At 34.6% G+C, this 15,977-nt stretch overlaps 3 protein-coding genes across 3 annotated transcripts; 1 reads left to right on the top strand and 2 right to left on the bottom strand.

The window, feature by feature from the left end:
- The first annotated feature begins 71 nt into the window (after positions 1 to 71).
- LOC105781749 (uncharacterized) lies at positions 72 to 4,514 on the top strand. Its single transcript, XM_012606256.2, has 5 exons — positions 72 to 436; positions 749 to 855; positions 1,281 to 1,457; positions 1,705 to 3,584; positions 4,272 to 4,514. Exons 1-5 carry the CDS (start codon positions 261 to 263, stop codon positions 4,413 to 4,415), a joined length of 2,484 nt encoding a protein of 827 aa, XP_012461710.1. The 5' UTR covers positions 72 to 260; the 3' UTR covers positions 4,416 to 4,514.
- Positions 4,515 to 5,110: 596 nt separating this feature from the next.
- LOC105781751 (uncharacterized) lies at positions 5,111 to 9,900 on the bottom strand. The gene is made up of 5 exons (XM_012606261.2): positions 9,681 to 9,900; positions 8,904 to 9,124; positions 7,263 to 7,502; positions 6,197 to 6,348; positions 5,111 to 5,689 (listed from the first exon to the last, which is right to left on the bottom strand). The coding sequence occupies exons 1-5, from the start codon at positions 9,759 to 9,761 to the stop codon at positions 5,511 to 5,513; spliced, it is 873 nt and encodes a 290-aa protein (XP_012461715.1). The 5' UTR covers positions 9,762 to 9,900; the 3' UTR covers positions 5,111 to 5,510.
- Positions 9,901 to 11,933: 2,033 nt separating this feature from the next.
- LOC105781753 (uncharacterized) lies at positions 11,934 to 15,485 on the bottom strand. The gene is made up of 3 exons (XM_012606263.2): positions 15,081 to 15,485; positions 14,579 to 14,759; positions 11,934 to 12,252 (listed from the first exon to the last, which is right to left on the bottom strand). The coding sequence occupies exons 1-2, from the start codon at positions 15,439 to 15,441 to the stop codon at positions 14,647 to 14,649; spliced, it is 474 nt and encodes a 157-aa protein (XP_012461717.1). The 5' UTR covers positions 15,442 to 15,485; the 3' UTR covers positions 11,934 to 12,252; positions 14,579 to 14,646.
- Positions 15,486 to 15,977: the final 492 nt, after the last annotated feature.

Here is a 15,977-nt window from a genome sequence, read left to right as displayed (position 1 = left end):
TATTATTAAATAAAATAAAATAAAGTGGTTTCTTTGAGGGAATTTTTTCGTAATAAACAAAACAAACATCCTATTTGCGTCTTCCTTTTTAATTAATTTTCTTTTTTTTTTAATCTAAAAATGGGAGAAAGAGAGAGAAATTGAAAGCCTGGATGCAAATGGAAGAATCTTGTTTGAATGATTTTTTTGGTGTCTCAAACCCAGGCGTAGTATTTTTTTAATCTGTTTTATGTAGTTTATTAGTGTTTTGATCGCAAGAAATGAGCAAAGAGATTGTAAAAGAAGAAGCGCCATCGTCGTCCTCCGGTGTCGTTCCGGCGGAAAGCCATCCTTTTGGTAGCCTGAGAGGCGTTCAATGGCGTATCAATCTAGGGATTCTACCTCCTTCTTCTTCAATTGATGATCTTCGTAGGGTAACTGCTGATTTTCGCAGAAGGTAACCATTTCATCTTTACCTTTTCCTTTTTTTTAAAAAAAAATCCTAAGAAAAATTTAGCGTCAGAGTGTGAATTTTTAAATTACAGCTTCTTTTTTTTATTGTACAGATTACCTAAACTTGGTTTTTTTAAATTTATTTTCTAATTTTATATCCATTTTGTTCATATTTTTATAAAGCATTTCAGCTAATTCTAGCTTAAGTTTTATTTAAAATTGATAACTTTTTGTCTCTCTTAGATTGTTTCAAAGAACATTGTTTTCCTTAATTAAATTATTATTTTTTTTTTGTAAACTAACTTTGTGAATTTAGATATGCTGGTTTGAGAAGGCAACTGTTAGTGGATCCACATGTTCCCAAGGATGGAGCAACCAATTCCCTTGATCTTGTTATGGATAATCCACTTTCACAAAACCCAGGTAATTGTAGTGTTTATGCTTTCTTTTTTGCTGCATTGCTTCGACTTTTAGTTCATTATTGATTAAATTAAACAATTTGCATTGTTGATCCATCAGCTTTTGTTTTAACTAGTATTGTTGTTTACACCTTGTTATGTTATCTTGATTAATGTTGAATTCGTATGGACAGTGATTATCAGTCCAGTGTCTGTTTCGATTTCATAAAATGGAGGAGAATCTCTGTTCCTGGATTTACACCTTATCATGGTTAGTTGGCTTTTTCGAGCCAGGAATTGTAACCGAACTTTGTCAATGGAAAATTAGATCGCCCTGAATGTTTGGAATATTTCTTCTATGAGCAAATTTACTATGGTTTCGACGTATTTTATGATTTTAGGTGTTTTTTGCTTGATCTATAGTTAAACCATAGTGAATTCTTCATGCAGACAGCACCTGGAGTCAATACTTTCGGAATGCTGAGCTGGAGAAAATGGTTAACCAGGATTTATCACGATTATATCCGGAGCATGAAAGCTACTTCCAGACTCCTGGATGCCAGGGTATGTTGAGGCGCATACTATTGCTGTGGTGTCTTCGACACCCGGACTGTGGTTACAGACAAGGTATTTTTCTTAACTGTTCTGCATGCATGTGTTATATTTTTTCATGCTATCTCGTTGTAGGTTTTGGAAAGCTAAATCAGCAATGCCTTGCAATTCTAAATATTGACTGTGTTTTAACGATTTTGAATCTGAATGCTTTTTAGGGTAATTGGAGTTGGTAATTCAAATTTTATTCCATAGTATGCAATGAAAAACGTGAGGCTTCAAGCTGGCACTTTATCTGTTTCTCTTTCTTGTTTATTTGTAGGAATGCATGAACTCTTGGCTCCTCTTTTGTATGTTCTTCATGTTGATGTCGAGCGACTCTTGGAAGTGCGGAAGCTATATGAAGACCTCTTCATTGACAAATTCGATGGATTTTCATTTGAAGAAAATGGTGTCGCTTACAATTTTGATTTTAAGAAGTTCGCAGATTCCGTGGAAGATGAGATTGAATCTCAGGGCAATTCAAAGAAAGTTATGAGTCTTTATGAGCTTGATCCTGAGTTACAGGCGGTTGTATTGCTAAGTGATGCTTACGGAGCTGAAGGTGAACTCGGTATTGTCTTGTCTGAGAAATTTATGGAACATGATGCCTACTGTATGTTTGATGCTCTGATGATTGGGGCACATGGTTCAGTTGCTATGGCAGATTTTTTTGCTTCATCTCCTGCAGCCGAGTCACAGAGTGGTGTGCCCCCTGTCATTGAAGCCTCAGCTGCACTGTATCATTTACTATCTATAGTCGATTCATCTCTGCATAGCCATCTTGTTGAGCTTGGTGTTGAACCCCAGTATTTTGCACTTCGCTGGTTGCGGGTTTTATTTGGACGGGAGTTTTCACTTCAAGATCTCTTAGTTGTATGGGATAAGATTTTCTCAGAAGATAATAGCCCACTTGATGAAATTTCTGACGATGGTGAGCATTTCAGTTTTAAACTACTCGGTTCACGCCGTGGAACATTAATTGCTGCTATGGCGGTCTCTATGATACTTTATCTTAGATCATCCTTGCTTGCTACTGAAACTGCGACTTCTTGTCTTCAGAGACTCTTGAATTTTCCTGAGAGTATAAATCTGAAAAAACTGATAGCGAAGGCCGAGTCACTGCAGACTCTTGCGTTGGATTCTAACAGATCATCATTGCCATCTACATTTGTTGGGGCTTATAACTGCAGCAAATCTCCAATAAATGCTCACAATGTTTCATCCGATTTAGTTTGTCCGAAAACTACTCTAAACCTGGTGCCGGACAGCTACTGGGAAGAAAAGTGGAGAGTACTGCATAAGGCAGAGGAACAAAGGCAAAATAGTTCGGAAAAGAAAACTTCGAGTGGGAAAAAGAAATGGTCTGAAAGAGTAAAGTTTCGCCTATCTAGAACTGAATCTGAACCATTGCCTGCAATAAGAGAGAAATGCAAACTGGAACATACCTTATCTGTTAGGCGTAGTTTGCTTGAAGATTTGTCTAAGCAACTTGGCTTGGAGGAAGATGTGGAAACGGGAGCTTGTGTCGAGGTTTCTAATTCAGTGGATCATCATCCTGCTGAAGTTCACAGGGATGGACAAAATTGTGCCAATAAAGGTTCAATTTGCACGGTAGAGGATAGATGTGATGATGGAAGTGGAGCTGTTGTCAGTGAAGACAACTCGTCTATTTTTTCCGAACCACCAAGTCCTCCTAGTTCTGTCATTAATGACCATGACCATGAAAATGACACAGAAAAAAGCAGTGTTGCATCAAATTTATCCGCTGATGATAATTATGTTCACCAGCGGAGTATCCCAGAAGATTTACCTCAGCCGGTTTCCCTTCCTCCTGAAGATGTTTATCTAAATTCTCCGCATGAGAATGGATCTTCAGGGAAGATGGTCTCGGCTATGAAGGAGAAAAGGCAGCTTTCAGGTAAATTCCAATGGTTACATAAGTTTAGAGGAAGCATTGTCAGTGAGGAGACATCTGATAAACGAGGAGGTATGAGTGAAGCCGCAAATTCTCCAAATCACGATAGTAAGAGAAATACGGTAGACTCATTTACCGCCGGTGCCTCTTCTAATTCACATCCCACCAACAAAGGCGATGCTATGGACCAGAATATGATGGACACACTGAAGCATCTCGGGCAGGCTATGCTCGACCACATCCAGGTAAATATTCTGATTGTTTAAACTGTGCCAAGCTTCATACTGAAATAACATTGCATTACATGCGAAGAATGTCTTAAAAAATTCTATATGTAGTTTTTATGAAGGTTTGTGTATAGGTGTAGTAGAACACCTTATATATGGTAAAAATACTAAGGAGACCTTTGTATTAGGAGTTTGATTGCATGTTGTCTCCTTTACTTAAAAATTGGGCAAATTAATCCCTATATACTAGATCAAAGAGTAATCTGGTTCTTTCTATTAAAAACTAGCGTGGTTGACCAAATCACTAGACAATGGCATGTGGCATGCCACATATACTTTTATGTTGATGTACATGGACCAATTTTTAACAGTAAAAAATATATGAATTTTTAAAAAGACCAATTTACTCTTTGAATGTACAGGGATTAATTTGCCTATTTTTTTTAGTAGAGGGGACAAAATATAATCTGACTCTTAATATAAGGGTTTCTATAGTACTTTCAGCCCTTTATATTCATGTAATTACACCCGAAACCAAAAATGGTTTTGGTGTTTAGAACGGACGGTGCCTTAAATGTTGATAGGGGGTGATAACTCGGAGATATTCGGGAATCTGTTTTTTATTTTTCTCAAAGCGTTCTATGAAAACGTAAAACTTTATTTGGTTTACTTCCATGGCATGACCATATATATTTCAATTGGCAGGTTGTGGAGTCAGTTTTCCAGCAAGATCAGGGTCAAGGTGGATCATTAGACAACTTATCTAAAAACATTGGCAAAGGACAAGTTACAGCCATTACAGCTCTCAAGGAGCTTAGGAAGATCAGCAATCTTTTGTCAGAAATGTGAGATTTTTGTTTCTCTCTTCTCATTTTTAATGTAAACCTGTATATACTAATTGTAATTACCATTTTTTTTGCTAATAAAATGAGTTTTGTTGGTTTCTTAGCTCTTAAGGTCCTGTATGTATTCACATCTATGGCTTGTCAGTGTGAGAGATATGTATATATATAAGGTTTTCTGTTTGCGACCTATTGTACTTTTATTTTAAGGCATGAAGAAGGAAATTGCATTGCAGCAAGTAATTTTCTTTTACCTTTCTGGAAAGTTTATGTTTTGTTGTTGTGGAGGTTGAAGGAACGTTGATTTTTTCTAGAAAAGATTTCCAAGGTTCATTTGTCTGAAGTTGTCTTAAAATGTTTAAGAGGTAAGCATTCAAATCTTTTAGTAGGTGGTCGTGCACGGTCTAATCCAACAATATATTTTTATTCTGTAAAATCCCATTTTAGGCACTAGAGAATGTTAAAGCGGGGAGACAGCTTCAGTCTGATCTGAGAATAATATTATGAATGATATTTTTTGAAAACTTCTTCAAAAAAGTCGAACTTTTTCTATATAGAGGATATCAATTTTAAATGATGAGGCAGAATCTTTAAAACTTAATAAGTTATCCATTTTTACTAATTTGATAAGAATTTATTTAATTCAAATTAAAATTAAAATAACAATATTGAAATTAAATGTAAATAATAAATAAATTAAAATTTAAAAGAATTATGCAGTCATATTTAAATATTACCAAGACAATTAAATATTACAAAAAAAAAATTAATATTTTGATCCGGATAAAAATGGGTTTCAAGAACTAGACTAAACCAAACTGATCGATTGAACCAACCAAAGTATCAATCCGGTTGACCCAAAAGGCAAAAACTCTGTAAAGAAAAGAAAAACCCATGATGAAAATCTGCATTGCACTTGCATTTTACCATTTTAACAATCCTATCAACAAAAAGAACCATAAAGCATGTTGGTCTGTAAATAAAATAAGCCACTTGCAGATCTGCAGAGGGGACTACCAAGAAACCATGCAATGACCACACGTATCCGTTAAGTATACTCGCCCATATCAAGATGATTTGGTTCTCACTAAAGTATATGATCTTATTCTATGTTGTGGAAGCCGGGAAGAAGAGACGTGATGAAGCCGAAAACAATCATTTGGATTTCCTTAACAATTCCCCACCACTGATTACCGGCATTTCCTAAACCAGGTTCTGGTTCGTTCTCGTTCTCGACCGCCTGATTACCGTCATCTGCTGGTCGGTTCTCGTTCTCTGCTCCTGCTTGTTAAGCAGATGCAAGGTTAAATAAATAACAAACATGTAGAATCACATTTATCAACAATTGCTATTCTACATGGTAAAAATTATAATTTTATTGCATGCCTAACTAAATTTAATTAGGATTTGACTTTGTTGTTTCTCATTAACTTGGTATTATCTTAGTTACCAACTATGTTAATCTAATTCTTAATTGTTCTTAAAGCACTTGTGTTTGATGCATATCTGGACATTGGTATGGAGATGTAACTCTTGAAGAATCCTCCAAACACATGGAAAATCTTAGAAAAATTGCTTATAATTGATGAAACCACAGCTTAATTTTGAAAATTAGCATTTGTTTTATCATACAAAAGCTCGACAATTTATTATATACTAATATCTAGAGAGTAAATTTCGTTGCAAAAATATGTAAGAACAAATGGAAATAATGAAGTTTAGTACCATATACCCTGCTTAAATACCCATAATATTGAAGTTTAATACCATAAGCTTAAAAAAAATTACCTGCTACAGCCACATTTTCATTGCCCTGCCTTCCAGCAGCAGGAACATTCTCTGCTCTAGCGGCAGGCCTAGGTGGATGAGGAGGTGCAGCTGCCCTTTGCATGCCTTGCGAAAGCCATCTTATCAATGGTGTGAGAGCTCCAGTTTGATACCTGCAGAAACTCAATGCATGTTACACTTAAAAGTATCAAGAAAAGTCGTTGATGTTAAGAGTTTTGGAGTGCCGCACAAAACAATTGTCAGTGTTAATCTAAGCAAAATAAAAGAGGGGGAAAAACACTAAACTGGATGTGAAAGGTAAGTACAAAAACGGACCACACATCATCACGGTTTTACCCTCGTTATTTGAAAAAACTATACATTCCCCATTATTAGTCTAAACTCTAATGCCGCTAGTGAAGTATAGGTGATTCCAATGACAGAAATGTCCCCCTTCACCCACCCCACAAAGGGAGGGTTACAATTTCTTTTGAAGCAAAAACTCACACATTCTCTGGCAAAAATACTTCTCAAACCCTTGCTAATACACAAGGACCCGTCAAGCCACAGCAATCCATTTAGAACAAAGATGGTCAAAAGCAGGATTCTAGGACTTGTATCTTAGCTTATAAACTAAATGAAAATTGGGATCTGAACTAGGCGGTGGATTTGGCAACACAGTATTTTTCATTTCTGTTTTCCAATAGAAAAGCATGTGGGGGAGAGAGAGAATTAAAGCAAGCATTGCCAGATGAAAGATGTATAAAGAGTGGAAAAATAAAGCCTAACAAGAAAGAAGAATTTAAGTATATGCCAGTAGAAAGAGAAGTTCAAATACTTGTGACTCTTAGCAATTTTTAAAACAAAACAATCAATAAGAAATTATCCAAGAAAAAACAACCAAACAAATGCCAGTAGAAAGAGAAGTTCAAATACTTGTGACTCTTAGCAATTTTTAAAACAAAACAATCAATAAGAAATTATCCAAGAAAAAACAACCAAACAATCGACACAATAATCAGCAAATAGCAGTGCCAATGAGCTGAACAAGTATTAAATTAAAAGCAATGAGAAGTTTAGAACTTACAAATAGACAAGAGAAGCAAAGAACACAAGGACAGCCAACCTCTGTCTTGATCCATCTTGGTTGAACAAAAATATTACAGCTGCTAGCTTAAGTATAAGCAACAAATCCAGCTGAAATGCAATTTGGAATCTTCTTACGACAACTTGTCTCTGAGGTCCTACCTGCTGCTGTTGATGTTGAGGTTGCTGTGCTCCTTGCCCTTGATCCTCAGCTGCTGCCCCTGCCTCTGTCACCGACCGACTGTTAATGGAAACCATGCAACAAGGTGAGATAAACAACTGAAAAAGAGTTAAGTTAATGTTTGCTTACTAGAGTTAAGTTAATGTTTTCCTTTTAACCATAAAAATATGCATCATTGTTCCTACCCTCCTAACTGAAAAAGCTCTAGAGTTAAGTTAATGTTTGCTTACTAGAGTACTTTTTGTGTCATCGCACTCTATCTATGGCAATATCCTTCATGTATTGTTCTAATCTAACGAAATCCACCAATATTTTTCAAGTATATTAAAATGATTTCCCAACAAAAGTAGGGATTTTCTTACTCTGAATTTCAAAATCAATGGCAAGCCTGCAAATCAAAATAGGATATAACTAGAGTAGTAAAAGGATTAAGATACGTTTTTGGGCACCATAACCATTGAGACGACAAGTTTTGTGATCTTATATCTTCTAATAAACATGTTACAGATACCTTCTAAGGAATAAAATGTTAAAGGAATTTAGACTAGCCTAACCAAAAGGCAGACCCAAAATTAGTGAAGACAAAAAAAAGTCGAAGGAACAATAATGACAGGAAAACATCCAGATGATAAACCGATTAAGCGAGTTGGGCGCATAATAACACAAACATTCCCAGAGCATTTAGTAAAAAGGCCATGTAGTACCACTTGAGAAGGAAAATGTAATTTCTTCACTATGATCATAATAGTAGGGTCCAATGTAGCAGTTGCCAACATTAGGTTGAATAATAATAATAATAACACATACTGGAATACAGAAATTGAGAAACATGATAACTGAGATTTGCAGGTTAAGGGAGATAATTTGAAATTTTGATATATTGGTCAAGGCAAAACACATCAATTTGATCTAACTCCCATTGGCCAAAATTTTAAGAAACAATATGTAAAATAAGGGAACAACAAAAGTTGGTTTCCTGGTTCCTACCCCTGTTCATGAGCGTAAGGTCTAATGTCCTACCTCATTGACTTCCACATATGTACCAAAGAAAAAAGTGAAATTAAAGGGGAAAATGAAATCTTTTAAAAAATTTAAATCACTTCAAAATTTAGGAAACAGTATGCATCTAAGAAATGTACATTCAGCAAAAAGTAGCCAAAAACATTAATTAAAAACAGAAAACTTATAACCCAGGTTCCTCAAGAGAGGGAATCAAGGCAAATGGAGGATGGGAATTAAAACAAAAAGCATGCAGACTAAGAGCAACAGGAGGCTTGAATCAAACGTCTGAGATAGCTTTTCTTTCGGTATAAGTAAAGTTCTCTTCCTAGAAATTGAATGTATATACAAGTTCTCTTCCTAGAAATTGAATGTATAGCTAAATTTGTTTTTCTGACAAGAAGAAATGAGCAAAACATATAGAAAAATTTGGCACCGATTACAAGCCACGGATTTACTCACGTAGGTATGTTATAGGTGAGAGGAATGAGATTGTTAGATGGAATCCCAGAAACATGTCCCATAAATGGTAGAACAGGAACAGCATAAATGCCTGCTCCACGGTTCATCTGTTCCTGATTTTGTAACGAAGTTAAACCTGGAACAAATGCAGGATACATAACCGGAAACATCTGAAAATCGCCATTTTGAAAAGTTGGGAGGCCAGAGTATCCAGGAGGAACCTGAAACATAAAAAAGCCATATAGAAACTAAAAGCAAAGAAAAAGAAAACTGCAGACATAATAAAGCAAATAACATTACAGAACAAGCCCATTTTAACGAACTTGAATCTTTTAGCAATCAATCAGTGGGCCATCTCAATTGGAAAATAAACCCCAGACAATAACCCATGATCTAATTACGAAAACCTAACTATTTTCAGGACCAATTATAACAATAAGAATAACAATCAAAGTTATTGTATTAAAACAATAAGGATTTAAACCCTTTATAGCTAAAAATCAGATCTCACGATTCTTTTAGATAAATTAAACCCATCACTTTACATCCACCCTAATGCAAAACCCAATATTTTATTTCGCCTAAATTGAAAACAAATTATAATAATTAAGCTTAAGACATACCCAGAAACACGAAAAAAGAACTTAACCAAAAATTGACCCAGAAAAAAGATAATAACTATCGAAAAAATCATGGAGGCAAACTGAAAAAGCTATTTAATTGTAGGGAAAAAAACATTAATTTTTTTAAAAAAATTGAATTGAAGATTAAAAAAACCTGGGATATTTTTGAAGTGTTAGGAGAGGATCTTGGTTGTGAGCTAGATGATGACGACGCCGTTCCGGATTCTTCAGCCATTACGGAGGAGAATGGGAATTTTCAAAATCACTTTGTGATTGTTCTAAATTTCAAGCACTAATTTTTTTTTTGGTTGGATCAGTTTTATTTTATATATTTTTCTTGAGTTCGGGTTTGGGTTTTTTTTTTTAATTTGTTATTTACTACTTTGTTATTGTTTCTGAATTTATGTGTTGTTTTTGCCAATAGAAACGTGCCACGTATTTTTTAGAGAATTTGCGACGATAATAGCTTATTATTTTGTTTTGGGTAAACTACATAAATAGTCACCAAACTATCAATACTTTTCATTTTAAGCGCCTAAAATCAAAAGTTTATAATTTAAACACTCACGTTTTGATCAAAAATCACAAACGAGGAGTTGACATGTAGACCTGTTCATGGGGCGAGCTACCCACCCAGACTTGAAGGTCCGTTCGAATTTTGGGAAGATTTAGGTAAATTTATTAAGCCCAATAAATGAGTTTGGGAAAAAAATTAGGCCCTGTTTAAAATGTAAGTCAAGTTTGCGCTTGAACATTTAAGGCTCGACCTATTTTTAAGTTTGTCATACTTTATATTATATTATTTTTATATATTATGTAGTTTAGAACACAATAAAAAAATAAACACCTACTAAATATGTGATACTACTCTAATATAAACATTAAAATAATGCTAAGATTTCAATAAATAAAAACTGTATAAAATTATTAAATATTAAAATAATATAATGTAAATATTTTTTAAAATTTTTAAAAATAATAGGTTTAAGTTAAGTCTTTTGCAAATATGAGTGAATTTAGGTAAAATTTTAAGTTTGTATTTTAGGTCAGACCTAGTTTGGACAAACATAAAATATGTTAATATTATGCTTATGCTCGACTTGAGCTACCCATGAGCACCTCTGCTGATGTGACAGTTAAAAAAATCAGTATAATAATAAATTTAGCTCTTACTTTTATTTATTATATCAAATTGGTCATAATTTTAAAAAATTAATCCTCAAAATTTACAAAAAAAAAATCTCAATTTAATCTTAATTTTAAAAATTTTAAAAATATATAAAAATACATAAAAAAATTTAAAAATATATAATAATCCATCTAAATTTTATATTAATATCATATAAATACAATTATATTAATATTAAATAAAATAAAAATCTCCCACCCCTACCTCTCCCCTTCCCCCTCTAATTCCTGATGTCCAAAGAAGAAAACTTGACATGCAAGTGCTACTCTCCCACATGTGAACAAAACATTTGATACATCAAATTTCGACTTTCTTGTTTGACCTCGTATTTATATATAAATGTTTTGTCCTCAAGGTGCCGCGAGGAGCTCGCCTTCAAAATTTTATCCTCGGCTCTGAAGGGGGATTCAAAGCCCTCTCGATGCCTAAACATAAGTCTTGCACATTAAGAGGCTTGAACCCCACGACCTCTGAAGAGGTCCTACCATGCACATCGTTCTTTGGCAATCAATGGATAGAAGTACAATGAAAGTCATTATACTAGAAATTAAATTATATTATATCCCCTTTAATAAAAAAATAGAGAAATTACTTCACTTAGATTAGATCAAAAAGTAAACTAATCTTTCTCTTAAAATTTTCATCCAATTCTATAGTTAAAACTAATTTAGCTGATTAAATAACCAAACGATTATACATGACATGTCACGTGTACCTTATATTAAGGTATAGATTTTTTAATAATAAAAATAGATAAAACTTTTAACAGGAAAAATCTTTTTGCTTGTTATACTTAGTTGATGGATAAAATGCAACCTGATTTCTTGTATCAAGGTCTCTATAATACTTTTACCACACTTGTTCAAGGCTTCAAGCATTGAAAGGCGTCTTGACATTCTTCAAAGCCGAGGACAAAAACCTTGAGAGTGTGCACTATTAAATGGTTGCTCTGCAGCTTAATGACACCCCAATAGAATAATACTCGCACATCCATTCATTTAAAAGAATAACATTCGATTTAAAAGTACAGTCGTTTTCATTGGAACAAAGAAAATTATGCAATAATATCATTGGTGGTGATGAACCATTCAATCCAAGAAACCCACCATAACATTCTATCACCTGCACTCTTGACACTTAGGTCTGTACAAAATTCATTAAAAAACTCGGAGAATCCATGGACAATGGCAGGGTATCTTGATAGATACTAAATTGTGATGACCAAACACAAGAATTTTAATAGCCTTAAGAAAAGAACACACCCATAAGCCATGAGATTTTGTTTTTTAAGTAACTTCAGAAAGTAACTAATCATCCAATCGGTGATTGATGCAAATGTACAGTAAATAACGATAATAGGTGGTCTACCTATCCTCGACAACTTCAATAGTAGAATGAAGTTAAACAAGTCTTGAAGCAAACTATAACATTAAACTCTCAATCCCAAAACTACGGAAATTGTATCTGTACAATATCTTACTTGCATTTTCATTAAGCAGCCTCTCCCAGGATGAACTAGGTGAAAGGTACGCAAAGCCTGCATATGCTACACATTAATAAGAGACAAATACATATCCCTACATATATGTATGACAAAAGGGTGGAGATCTACCAACACAAAGTTAGATCTGAACCAGAGAGAAAGGGGAAAAACAAAAACCCTGACCGACAAAAACAGCATTTATTGTTTAGCATTTTGTAATTGTCTGTCATGGCTGAAACAAGATAATCATTCAAATGAATTAAGCTACTAGGTGCTTATTGCAGATAAAAACGGTGAGGTTTTGCTCTAAAAGACGCATGGTGATTTGTTCACTGCTATGAAAGTAATACGTATATATTATTGATTTTCAGCTCTTGCAGCAAAACAATAGTTTTCTAGACTTCACTTGTTCAAGCATGAAGACACCTTTCATTCCATGTTCTAGCTCCAAGAAACCCAATTACTTTAAGCACACATTAAGCATTGACATAAATTTGCCAGAAACCATAGTACTACAAAACATATCAAAAATTTCCAGGCAATAACAACACCCTAACTTCCATGAAGTAAAACCAAAACAAAATTTCAATTAGATGTATTTAAGGAGTTCCATATCCAATCACTGATGGCTTCCACTGGATTATCCAAACTAGGGATCCTAATTGCCTTATGCCTTAGCAGCTTCAAGAGGATTAGGAAATAGCCCTTCAAAGTATCAACAACCCTCAATAGGCTTTTCCCGGTGGGTAAGGTAATAAATATTTCTGTATGTTAAAATCAAAATATATTCATACAAGTCTAACAACATCTGGACCTTGATTAAATTCGCCCTGGAAGCTCAAGTTGCTTTTCTCAATGGAAAAAGTTACCAAGAGTTAGTAGGTTAAATCCCAACATAAGAACCATGTAAGCTAGAAGAAAAGCTTGACAAAAGGAGAAAACTCAAATTTATACCCTCCACTTATATATTGCCATGTTAGTTTATGCTTTCTTTCTTTTGCTTTCAAGCCTATGTTGTGTTGCATTTCACTGTCATTTTGCATTTATCAGTCTCTTTTGGCTCATAAATTTATCTTATCAAAAACCTAAAACTCTCACTTTCAATCATCATTTTAACCAAGACTCTCATCAATAATGATGATCCCATCCCCACTCTCATGACTAAGGAAAAAGCACCCGAAGAATTAAATCTAGGAAATTAAAATCCTTGACCAATAGAAAAACAATATTATTACTTGACAAAATTTGTAAACATTTGGATTGAAACAACACCATAGACCAAATGTAGATGATCTGAAGTTCTCGTTTTTTCTCTTTTTCTCTAGGGAGAACTATCATGGAGTGTATTTGGGATGAGATTGGGATAGATAATGACGGTAGAAAAGCAAGTAAGAACTGTAACAAGATATTTCCAATTAAACTGCAATGGGCTTAAATTGTTTTGTGCAAGTCACCCATGACAACAAAGTTACCGTTTTGTCTTTAGTTGGAAAAAAGAAATCTAAATTCCCTTCTTTGTTTGTTTCTTTTGTAAATTTCTCTTGATTCCCTTTTTGTTTCACCACCTGAAGCTCTCCTATGCCGGATATAGTTGTCCAACATGATTGTGGCTAAACCTCCATCAGCTAAGCTGGACCTAGCCTTGATAATTACCATGTAGGATCACCAAGGTAATTTAAGTATAGAATGGAGATTACTGTGGTTTTTAGAGTGACCACTCCATACCAAATTCCATCTAGTGTTAATTCCTTGTTTTTCTCTCTTTCCACAACTTTAAGACTCAAGCATGTATCAATTTTTTATTTTTTATTTTTTGCTTGGAACCTTTAACACCAAGTTTATCACATTTAGTTTTGTCCAACCATCAATTTAATGGTTAACAGTGCTACCACTAGTCTCTTGTTAAGGTTTTCTTGTAGCTTACTATATGGTAGAACCTTTTGAAGTGTACATTTCATTGTGATTGAGTTCAGGTTTTTGATCCTTAGTCCAAAAAAGGGCTTCCATGCATAAAATTAGAGTTAAAGCTGTTGACCAGTTACCTCAGAAAAACTAACGAAATTAAACAAAACCATATTCTTTTATGACCAAATTATCCTTCATGTCTGATTTATGGCACATGAAGCCTAATCCTTTAAGTGTTCATGCCTATCATCTCCAGGATTCAAACCTATGTTCTTTATCTAGCAATGCAATGTGGCTTACCATTGCAATCAACACTTGTTGGTTAAATTTCCATCCTAAAGTATCATGAAGGCTTTGGAAGCTGATTAAAGTTAAATCAATTGCATAACTTTATTGAGGCTAAAAAAAATTACACTTAATTTTCAGCTATTTAGCATATTGCAATAGATGTTATAGAACTAAGCTAGACACTCACCTGAGATGAGATGTCGTGTTTGAGAGAGATGGAAATTATTCAGTAGGATCATCGTCACCGTCCACGTGTCAAGAAGTTTTGTCGCCTGAACCAATCAAAATCTCCACCTTAACTTCCCCCTCCTCCTGCTCTGGAAATTTCAATTCCACATCCATGCTTGTAACATCTGTATAGTGTCCATCTACAACCAAAATCCCGAAATTAACTCTCTAGCACAAAAAAGGCTAAAATATGCTGTTAGTCCCTGTACTTTGATAAAATTTGAGATTTGATCTCTGTAATTAATAAGTTAAAAAACAAGTCCTACCTTTTTTTGTTTAAGTCCAATCATTAAAATAGTAAATATTTTCTGCAAAAATTACTTATCATTTTGATTAGACTGTCCTGGTATAACAAATTTCAGTCAATCTTGACAGAAACTACTATAATGATTTGACACCTCAGTTATACCGATCTCTTCAAAGCAATCAAATAAGATGAAAGATACAATACTAAATTTTACCTGAGACAAAAAAGTTGACGCAGGGCCAGCCGCGTCCGGTGGTGAGAGAGAGGTACTCGTCGGGAGTGAGCTGATTGGTCAATTGATCCATGAAATCGGATACTCTCTTGGAACCTTGGCGAGGAAGAGGGACCCAGAAGGAGGAGCCCGGGAGGAAAGGGAGCCAATCAGGGGTGGATTTTTGGACAATTATGGAGTGGATGATTTCCTCCATTTTGTTAACGGCGGATGCCGATGAAGAAGCGGAGTCCAGGTCGATTTCGTAAAGTTCAGCTTTTGTTGAAAAGCGGCGGAGGAAGGAGGAGTGGTGGTGGAAAATGGAGTGGCGGAGGAGTAGGGTTTTCGGTAGCATTCGGGCCATACCTTTTTCTTTTCTTTGTTTTGGGTTTGGGGCAGCAGCGTTCGGTACGTTTTCAATGGAGTTTGGGATTTTTTTTTGTTTTATTAATACTTTGGTCCTATACTATATCCTAATCTGTATTTTAGTCCTTAAAGGTTTTGGTTAAATCACTATTTGGGGTATGAACTTGACAGCAACTCTCACATTGGGCCTTAAACTCTTTTTCGGATAAAGATAACCCCAGAACTTGGTAATTATTCCAATATTAGGGCCTGAACTAAATAAATGTTCCCACATTGGGGCTTGAACTTTTCTTTGTCCAAATTAGTCTTTGAACTTGTCAATTGTTCGCTTGAACTTTAAGTTTTTTAAAGAAATATCAGAGACTAATTTAGACCACAAAAAAAGTTTAGATCCCAATATGGAAACAATTGTTAAGTTCAATGATTGACTTTGACCCAAAAAAATTTAGGCCCCAATATAAGAACAATTGCCAAGCTCAAGACTCAAAAAATGATTTAACCATTGTTTTTGTTAAAACTAAACATTATCTATAA

The sequence above is a fragment of the Gossypium raimondii genome, chromosome 13, assembly GCF_025698545.1.
Source record: "Gossypium raimondii isolate GPD5lz chromosome 13, ASM2569854v1, whole genome shotgun sequence".
In the NCBI taxonomy this organism is placed as follows: domain Eukaryota; kingdom Viridiplantae; phylum Streptophyta; class Magnoliopsida; order Malvales; family Malvaceae; genus Gossypium; species Gossypium raimondii.
The sequence above is the reverse complement of the archived record's forward strand: the minus strand, read 5'-3'. Positions and strand labels throughout refer to the sequence as shown.